The 10,552-nt window shown below is 41.9% G+C and overlaps 1 protein-coding gene and 1 long non-coding RNA gene across 3 annotated transcripts in view; one reads left to right on the plus strand and one right to left on the minus strand.

The window, feature by feature from the left end:
* Kiaa1324l (KIAA1324 like) overlaps nt 1–5,119 on the minus strand; it is a 189,148-nt gene extending 184,029 nt beyond the window's left edge. The window contains exon 1 of one of the 2 annotated variants that reach the window (XR_003847682.1): nt 4,931–5,116. Coding sequence is in view for 1 of the 2 variants with exons in the window: in XM_008822474.1 (XP_008820696.1) it covers nt 4,931–5,116 (186 nt within the window). In the remaining variant the exon portion in view is untranslated. Of the gene's footprint in view, nt 1–4,930 lie in introns of both variants that reach the window. The other variant, XM_008822474.1, reaches the window with a different exon arrangement.
* A 235-nt stretch (nt 5,120–5,354) lies between these two features.
* On the plus strand, nt 5,355–9,612 carry LOC103725171. Its single transcript, XR_606850.2, has 3 exons — nt 5,355–5,518; nt 6,135–6,234; nt 9,117–9,612. It is a non-coding gene; the product is annotated as an uncharacterized LOC103725171 (long non-coding RNA).
* Nucleotides 9,613–10,552: the final 940 nt, after the last annotated feature.

Raw genomic sequence — 10,552 nt, forward strand, 5'->3', positions numbered from 1 at the left:
CCCCTCACACACATAGAGACACTCTCGGCCCGTGCGCACACAAAACAAACACTCAAAAAGTGTCCTCTTTTTTGTCCTCTTCTTCTGTGTGTGGCTCCATACACACACACACACACACACACACACACACACACACACACACACACACTTTCTTCTTCAAAAGCTTTTCTTGGGGCTGGAGAGATGGTTTCAGCAGTTAAGAGCACTGACTACTCTTCCAGAGAACCAGGCTTCAGTTCCCAGCACCCACATGGCAACTAACATCTGTCTGTAACGCCAGAGGATCCAATGTCCTAACCTCTGTGAGCACTGTACACATGGGTGCAGTTATATACATGCATGTAAAACACTCATATAAAAATAAAACATTTTTTAAACATCTTAAAAGCTTTTCTCCTTTTCCTCAAACTCCTGTAAGTCACCCTTCCCCAAGACTTGTCATCATCTTCTATCTCCTTTGTGAACATTTCTGCTCCCTTTAGTTTTGGTAAAACTCAAGTCCTGTCCTTCCAACCATGTCTTTCATCCAAGTGATTCTCAAATCTCCCAGCCTAGCCATAATCTTGAGCCAACTAAGCAACTCTATGGAAGTCAGTCTTTCTGAAGACAAAACTCCTTATCCATCATCCTCACACTCTTTCTCCTGGCATCAGAGGCACCTTTCCCTAATCAGGCCAGGAACCTCTCATTCTCTCAGTCTCTGCATCTACTATCAATCTTCTAACACCATGCTCTCTTTTCCATCTTCATCGCTACCTGTTGGCTGAGGTTGTGCCTTCCTTTACCTGGACCATTACAGTCACCTTGGAGCAGGTGACCTCTTTCTATTCCCCACTCCTCTCATCTTGGCCTCCATATTACTGCCAAAATTAATCATATTATATTATTCATCTTTTTTAAATCTGTTTCTTGCTCCCATCACCTATCAGATGAAGACCAGCTACCAAGCATGACATAATACACTTTATGATCAGGTGCCTGTGCCTCTCAGATTCATTGTCCATTAAGCTCCTCAGTGTTCACTGCATTCCAGTTGTAACTGATTATGACACAGTCCAGCTTTGTGTTTCTTCCCATTTTTGATCTGTGCTCTCTACATGAAATGCCTTTCCCCCAAAGGTTCCCACTCCCCTCAACCTTTGTCTGCTTGTCAAATGCCCACCATCATTCAAGCCTCCTTCATATCCTCTTTAGGGTCTTTTCTGATCCTTCTCTATGGATTCAAGTGCTATTTATCTCTCTTACAGCACAAAATTCCTTAATTGCGATTGTTTACATAGCTTTCCCATCCTTACTCAAATACACTATATTTTTATTTTGTATTTTATAATTTTGCCTGCAAACTAGTACAAGCTGAATAAATGTTGGTGGCATAAAAACCATTAGCCAAAGTCATCATTCAATAAAAATTCAGAGATGAATGAAATCATATTATGCAAGATTTTGGAGCAGTGAACTAAGAATCAGCTATCTTGTGATTTCATTTACCAAACTTAAATAATGTATACATAATCCACTTAGAGCTGTTCTTTTTTGTTCTCATGAACTCTCTTTTAATATCTTATTCCAACTCCAAATCATCTGTTGGTCTGGATACTTTTTTCCTCTGGCTGCCCTAATAGGTCCAATTAGTCAATTAGTCAAAAATCCCACTCCAATTCTCAGGTGTAGGCCCATGCTATGAACCTTTCAAGTCTCCCTCTAGACACTTCTTTAAATCTTAGCATTTAGTTCCACTAATCTATCAATAAACATCTCTCACACTGATACAGTTTCACTTTAATATAGTATTTTCATTCTCATAGTCATAAGTTACTTTTTATTGCAATCATTATACAAGGGAAAAGCAGATGCTAAAAACCCCAGAAAACATCCTTCATAAGTTCTCTCATACAAAAATCCAACTAATTCCACATGTTCCAATGTCCAGTACTCATCTAAAATATCTGAATACTATTTAAAGAGATCACATGCTGTGCTCGCCCTTCATCTACTGGCTCACTGACTTTACTTTTATTTCTCTCTCCCAAATTATCACTTCCTATTTGGGCTTACATTTCCTCCCTGCTGATTTGATCACCAGCTGAACATTCCAAAGCAATCATTTTTCTCCCTTCTTCAACTCTATAATCCAAGGACCTTGATAAAGGAAGGTGTATTCTAGAATTTGCCTCAGAGTCCAATTCACCATAAAATCTGAGGTGAAACTTTTCTCTGCAATCCAATTCTTTTTGAAGAGTCCTTTTTCTGATCTCCGGCAATCATCACTAGATTACTCCCAGGACAATTTTCTATGCTGCTTTTCCTTTTCCTCTACAACTAGGCAAGGAAAATCAGAGTCTTTGTAACTTCATTAAACACTGCTTACTTTATAAAACTATGAGAGGAGAAAATAAGGTTTAGAAGGTCCTTGCAGATTTTTCCATACTCTTCAATTCTCGCTCATATTATTAGGATTTGGCTCCAGCTTCCCACCTCAAAGCCCCCCACCTGAGCTCTTCCACTCTTCCCTACCTCACAGTGCTGTCCTTTCTACACAGTAGTAACTCCCTTAAATGTTGAGGGGAAAAAAAGGGAATGAGTGGGGTATTGTGTCTTCCAGCACTCAAGAAACTCACACAGGATTATTGGGAGAACCAGGCCATTCTGGGCTGTAGAGATGAGACTCTGTTTCAAGGGAAAAAAAAAAAAAAAAAAGGACACAGAATTGTGATTTTACTGTACATGTGTCCACACTTCGATAGCTGTAAGCTGTATCTCAGGACTTGCTAAGCACAAGAGAAATCACTTTATCCCCACCCAGAATAAGACATCCTTACCCTCAAAGCCTGAAAATTACTTTCTCTTCTTGTTTTCCTCTTCAAAATAATGTTAGATTAAAACAATAATCTGGAGTACAAATTAGCACAGCTAGTTAGGTCCAGCATCAACAGACTATGCTCCTGGGTGGCCTCTCCTACTCCCAGAGGGACCTCTAATGCCCAGTGGAAAGTCACACTGTCTGCAGTCATCAGGAAGAATATAAGTGGATCTATGCATTACTGATTCTAAAAACACCACTTAGTCACAAGCTGGTTCAGAAGCATCCTTCTATATATTTTATCTACATTTATTTTCAAAAAGAAAATTCAAACTTGGGACTTCAAAGAAGTCTAATAATAAATTATAAATAAATAAATATTCATCAAAGGATAAATCACACACAATTTCTAAAAGAAGTTCAATAAAAAGCTGAAATCAGATGAACACGGACTTCTTGAACATTCTATTATCCCTTTGCCTCCGTTCTGAATGGGTATATGTGTGTAGAGCATGTGCTCATCTAAAGTCATAGTCCAGGGCTAGGTATGTAGCTCAGTTGGTAGAGGGCTTGCCTGGCATGGAGGAGGCCCTAGGTTTGATCCCCAGCACCACAAAACCCCAGCATGGCCCACATCCTTAATCCCAGCACTTGGGAGATGGACATAGGAGGATTAGAAATTCAAGGCCCATCATCAGCTACATAGGAAGTTTGAGGCCAGCCTGGGTTAGAGACGCTGTCAATAAGTAAATAAATATTGTAGAATTTTGCAGAATCCTGAGACTGGATTATTCCCAGGTAAGAAGTGGCAGATACATATCAAACTAATAGTAAAGCACTCTGAAATTAAACCCAGCTGTTTGCTGAGCCCTTGGCCTGATTCACCCAATTACAACACAGCTGTATAGTCACACCCAAGCCTTTGATCTGATTCTCTTTCGTTTCAAGCTGTCCTGGGACTTGTACTGTAGGAGAGGAAGATGAGAATCTGTGGGTGATATATGAGGTCTGGAAGGAAAATACTCTCTAATCAAGCCTGGGTAAAATTCAGAAGTGATAGCAGCATACACAAGGAACAGAATCTGGCCTTTCTTCCCAAAGGGGACTAATGGCTAACCTACTTTTGCTGCATAAATTTAAAGAACCCATCACTCTGATTCCTAGCAATCTTCCTTAAAACAGCATGTACGCCTCACATCCTCTCCAACATGATCATTCAAAGTAGGTCAGAAATGTTACTTCCTTCCCCTCACTGATTTTCATTAAGAGGATGCACTTTCTGGAACATTAAAAGATAAACACCCAATACAAGTACCAGTGATAAACCCCCGTAAATTTTTGGCAAACCTAGGTCTCTTTTCCCTTTATAAAAGCGGGGAATGGGGGATGGATCTCATTAGCCAGAATTTATCCTTCTTGGCTGTAAATAAATAATCTCAAGCTATAAAGTACATAGTTGAAAGGTTTCAGACAGGTGATGAAGAACCTCCTCCCCCAAAGAGAATATTTGCTCTGCCCTTTTTAATTTTCTACATTGCCAACCAGCCTCTTCACTAAGTACATACTCCTTTTCTCTACTTCATACTCATGTCTTGCCAGAATGTCAGGAGACACCACACAGTGCCATAGCAAATCCTCGGGGCCTTATCTGGAGACTGAGAGGAGGGGAGTAGGGATAAGGCATTTGTGGAACCATGAGCAGAGAAAGCAGGGGAGGGGGGATTCCTCCTGGGTCTTTTCTGAGTCTCTGAAAAGCTGTGATAAGATAGTTTTCCAAATCCACAGGGCAGGGCTTCCCCACTCTTTTTGGCTTCCTGAAATCTCTCCCTCACCCCCAGGTCCTGAGAACCTGGCTCTCCAAAGAGGGTGCCGCAAAGTCCTTCAGAGCCCCCCCAAACACCAGCGCAGGCAGAAAAGCATCAGCCGAAGACAGCAAAGCCACACACACCCTCTCCTGGCCAGCTAGCAGGGACGAGCAACTTCATCCCCATACACAGACGAAACCCACTGTCCTCTAGGGGAAGGGGCTGGCCAGCACAGATCCATGCCATTCTGAGCCGGGGTCTCCGCTGCCGCCCCACCCCGCACCCCGCACCGCAAACTCCAGGTAAGGGACCAGGTGCTGCTCACCTCCTGGCACGGAGGAAGCGGGCGGCCGGAGGAGGGCCAGTCCCCAGCCCAGGCTGCCTGGCAGACGGCGAGCGCCCCAAAGCAAAGCCAGGCGGGGCTCCAGGGCGGCGAGCGCCCCGGGCGGGGACTCCTGCCAATCCGCCCCGGGTCCTTGGCCCGCGCCGGCCGCCGGGCGAGCAGTAGCATCGCGGCGCTCCGGGCTCTGTCCAGGCAGCGGCCCCGGCGGCGGCGCAGCTCCGGCTTCCGGAGCGAGGACCGAGGACAGTGCGCTCGCCGCGCTCGCTCGCCCCCTACGCTTCTGCCCGCTGACAGCTCCGAGCTCACCGCGCGGACAGACTGCGCCCGCGCTCCCGTCACGCCGGAGGGAGGGAGGGAGGGACCGCCGGACGTGGGCGCGGCGCGGGGGCGGGACGCGGGGCGGGGACGCGGGAGCCGGGAGCAGGTGGCGCGGGCCTCGGCTCAGGCGCAGCCCCGCACGCCAGGAGCTGTGCACGCGGGTGCCGCGTGACTAGACGGAGGGCAAGAGCGGCGGCTACTCCGGGATGTCTCCTCTTTGGACCACTGTGTCCCCGCGCGGAACAAGCCAGAGTAAGCAGGTCATCGGGACACGTTTTCCTCCGAGGAGCGGGGGGGGGGGGGGGGGGGGGGGGTCTTTAAAATTCTCCCTCCTCCTCCTCCTTCCCCTCCCCCTCCCCTCTCCCCTGTGTCCTACACACACATACCCAGAAACAGAGAGGGGAAGAGACTGACTGACTGACACCCCCAACCCCTGTAATGATCTGGGCTGAGTAGGCTCAGAATATTTCTAGGTGAGGAGGGTTTGCCTGAAATGGCAGGGAGGAAGGACCCCTGAGGTTTGTATTTGACTCCTTTTCTCACCTATTTAATGAAAATGATAATAGTGCCCACAGCTTGGGGTTGTCATGAGGGTTAATTACATTGAGGCACACAAAGCTCTTGGAAGAGTACTTGGCATGCACTAGATGGGAAACGTGTTGATGTGACCAACTGTAAATACTTCTGGTGTTAGTAGTATTTCACACAGATGTGTAACCTTGGGCAAGTAATGTAAACTGTAAATGCTGCTGGTATCTGGTAATATTTCATACAGATGTGTGGGCAAGTAAACCTTTTTGCTTCTGGAAAAGTTTCTCTTCTGTACCAAAAAATGGAATGATGTTCTATTTTGTGTGTTGCCCACCAGGTGGTGAACAGGAAGGAAGACATGACTGTATGGTAGCAGAGATCTCAAGAGCTACTTCTTGACTTGACGTTCAAAGGAGCACCCAAAATTCCGACAATTGGTACTTGAGGAATCCACACTAAATATAAATAGACCTGAATCTGTCAACAGCAGTGTCTCTGATGTTACCTGAAAAAAAATAAGAAATATTTCATCCTCCCTCCCTCTCACATATGCATGTGTGTATGCAATATGCACGTATATTTGGATTCTGATAATGTATGCTTTTTGTAAACATTTTAGAAAATTATAAAAAATGCCAGAAAAATATAAAACCCACCAATGACCCCATCACCCAGAGAAGACACCCTTAATATCCATGGTGTCAGTAGATCAAGGGATTTCCTGCCTGGTCTTTTGTGTGTGTGCTCTGCAAAACTGAAAGATTAATTGGTCATGTAGTTTTATTTTTCCTTAAAAGCAGAGTTTTCTCAAGTCACTAAAATCTTTACCAACAAAGTTTTCATAGCTGTGTAATATTTTCTACTACGTTTGGTATACATAATTTACTATTGGTATTAGATTGTTTCTCCAATATTCCATGTTATAAATATTCTAGAATGAATGCCCTTGATACATGTATACTATGTGCATGTTTTTAAATTTCTCTATCACGCTTTCCACAACTTTCTGATACTTTCTAGAATTGAAGCTATGGAATCTCCTAGTCTGGATATTTTGAACATTTGGGGGTTTGGGATTTGTTCTGATTTGGGGTTTAGGTTAGGGTTTGGATGTTTTTCATGTGTATGTGTGTGGTATGTGTTTACACATGTAGACACGTTTGTGCAGCTGTACATGTGTGCATGTAGAGGCCCAGGTTTGATGTCAGGAGTCTTCCTCTGTTGCATTCCACCTTTATTGTTGAGGGAGGGTCTCTGAATTGAGCCCAGAGCTTGCTGACACCACTATTCCAGCTACCCAGCTTGCTCCTCTGGGGAAGGGATCCCCTGTCTCTACCTTCTGAGCACAGGAATTATTTACAAGGGCTTTGGGTTTTAGAACCCCCCCCCCATGCCCTCACTGTTGCTGCTTGAGCAGCAAGTCGATTGACTGCTGGGTCATCTCCCTAAACTTTGGTTTTGGTTTTTAACATAGGTCTGACTGTGTTGCCCAGGCTGGCCAAGAACTCACAATCATCAGTCTCCCAAGTACACCAATTACAAGTATGTGTCACTGCATTAGTTACTTTCTGTTGCTGTGATAAATAACCTTACAAAAGGCAACTTAGGAAGACTAGGTTGATTTTGGCTTATGGTGCCAGGGGGATGGCATCCATCTTGGTGGAGAAGGCATGCCAGCAGTCAGGGAAAGCTGGCAGAAGCAGGAAGCTGGCTGATCACATTTTCATCCACACTCAGGAAGCAGATAGAGAACTGGAATTGGAGTGATCTTTGCCCCAGTGACATACTCCTCTAGCAAGGTTCTACCACTTAAGTGTTCCAAAAGCTTCCCAAACAGCCCTACTAACTGGGAATCAAGTGTCCAAATACATGAGGCTCTGGGGGACATTTCTCATTTGAACAACAGCTACCAGGCCGAACATGAAATTTTTGGATGAACAGTATACAAATTCTCTCCAAAATATTAAAATAACTGTTTTCAGCAGTTTATGAGTATTTCACATCATTCCAGGTTGTAATTCTTCAGATAGCTACCATGTTGTTAAAAGAGAAAAATTTTTAAATCTATTTATTTTTAAAAACATTTTCATAGTTGATGAATAATTACTCATATGTTTACTGGCTCCTTGCATGCATCTCCTAATGTTAGTGTATATGAACTTTGCACTGGTACCTTTTGGCCATAATAAAGTTTCATCCTTTTATTGATTTGAATGTAATTTCATGAGTGTTATATATATTTACCATATATTTCAAAAACATCTTTCTCAGTTTGTAGTCTTTCTTTTCATTTTTCTTTCCAGTAACCTTTATTTTCAAAAGACTTTCATTTTTATGTACTCAGGTATCTAAACACTTCCTTTCATTATTACTTCCTCTTACAGTTTGGAAGTACCTGTACCTCTGCAAAATCATGCAGATGTTTGTATATGTTCTTTGCTGTTGTTTCTTTTTATATTTTCTATTCCTTAATCCGTCTGGGTTTATATGATTAAATTATATTGTTATCATTGTCAACAACCAACAACAAGGCTAATGAATTAAAAACATTTTCTTTCTTTATAAAATTAAGCGCATCTTAGTCAATATAACTGGATTTAATGACAATTATAGATTTTCCTAAGTAGGACAATTTGTGACTATCAATACATAATTTCCTCATAATAGTTTCACCTGTAGAAAATATCTTGCCCATAGGTAAACAATTCAGCAGACAGATAACAGGAAAAAGAAACTTCAAGAGAAGTCTTGGAATTCCTTTGTGCCAATTATTTTAGACTCTAGTAGCAAATTAGTCAAATAGTTTGCAAGTTTCTAGTCAATAACTTTACTCTTTCAAAGTCTAGTTTCTTAAGATATGATCCTTAACAGAAAATTCCTAATGGAATCCTATGGGGGAGATTTATCTATAAGGGTTTAAATAGCTTAGAGTTATTAAATGAGAGTCAGTTTTCTTTTGTGCAGGGAATATCTAAAAGTTGAGGTGAACTTTATTAACAATCCATAAAAGCCACAGCTAATGCCATGCTATCCATATGGGTTTGTTTACTTTTTGCAGTTAAGCCAAATTGTGATATAAATAATCCCAATTTTTAAGATTCTCTAAGCATGAAATGTTAGGAAATATAAATAAATGAAGTAGCAAATGTTTAAAAAATAAATTTATGCAGTCAGAATGAAGCATTAATGAAATGTGTTTCTATTTGAATTTAGCAAAGAGAATAATTCTGGAAAATATGTTTTGTATAATATACACTGTGGAGAACAGGTATTCTGGAAAGCAACTTGACAACATATTCACATATGTTTATGCCTTCAGGAAACATGGCAGAAGAAGGAAAGAAGAAATGCAAGAGCCAGAAGATGGACAGAAGGGCTGCAGCATTCCATCTTCCTGGCATGCACAACTATTGCAGTCATGATCTTACCGCAGCCATGGCTGCCTGCACAAGACAGGGTCTGTCAACAGTGGATCATGGATCCAGGAGGGGCTCACAGGGCCTTAAAACTCCTTGATGAATTATTGACTACTGGTGGATTCTGGGGGAGGGGAAGAGGGCAGTCATTGTCTTCAGTTCTGTACCCACTAGGAGCCCACCATCCCCAGTGGATAGTTACAAACCCAGGGTGATACAGATGACCCTGGTTCTACTCAGTAGATCACAAAACAGAACAGCATAAATACGGGAAAGGGACATGTAGGGAGGAGAGGGAGTTGACACGTGGGAGAAAGATAAAAGTTGGGAGTAAGCAGAATGCATTACGTATATAGATGAAGCTGCCATAGAATAAATTTAATAAAAGTTATAAAAATATGTTTATGCCTTAACTTTCTTTACTTCTAGTAAAAACTTTTACCTCAAAGCCAGGCGTGGTGGCGCACGCCTGTAGTCCCAGCACTTGGGAGGCAGAGGCAGGCGGATCTCTGTGAGTTCAAGGCCAGCCTGGTCTACATAGTGAGTTCCAGGACAGCTGGGGCTACAGGGAGACCCTGTCTCAAAAAGACGGAAAAAATAAATAAATAAAAAGAGTGAGATGAACCTCTAGTCATTTAAGGAACTAGTTCGTAAAGAGAACCAAGTTTCTGCACTGACTGTTATTTAAACGAAATAGCCAAAGTGTCCCTATATAGGAAATGGTTAAATAAATTTATTTATGCTTCATGTGGAAAAACTATACAGATATTAAATTTATGTTTTGCAGAGACTATTAAGTGAATTGAGGAAATGCAATGATACAATATTAATGGTTAAAAGATGGAGACTTACCTTAACAGACAGTTTATTTCCAGGCATGTGGAAGTAGCTGGGAAAAAGGGAAGTTGAGTGTGTTTTATGGAAGAAACATGATTAGAATAAAATAAAGCTGTTAGCAGTGACTGACTTCCACTAGTAGGTAGATGGATGTTTCTTTTAATTTTACAGACTTTATTTTCAGTTTTTCCATGAATACCAGATAATAGTATTATAATTATTACATTTTAAAGTGTTTGTGTTCTTTGATGGCAACCAATTCTACCTGAAAAAAAAGAATCACACAAACAAAATGTAAAGACCAAAATATCACCAGAATTATTTGTTAAAATTGTAATGAAACCCAAATACCTAATACTAAGGAAGAGGTTAAGTAATGTGTGTGAAAGAAACTAGACAAATCAATTTTAGCAGAATTTACTTAAGGAAAGAAAACATTCATGAGTCAAATAGTACTCTGAACCAATGAAGGTTCAGAGAGTTCCACACAGCAGCATCACAG

This window comes from Nannospalax galili, unplaced genomic scaffold, assembly GCF_000622305.1.
Source record: "Nannospalax galili isolate Female #2095 unplaced genomic scaffold, S.galili_v1.0 scaffold85, whole genome shotgun sequence".
NCBI classification, from domain to species: domain Eukaryota; kingdom Metazoa; phylum Chordata; class Mammalia; order Rodentia; family Spalacidae; genus Nannospalax; species Nannospalax galili.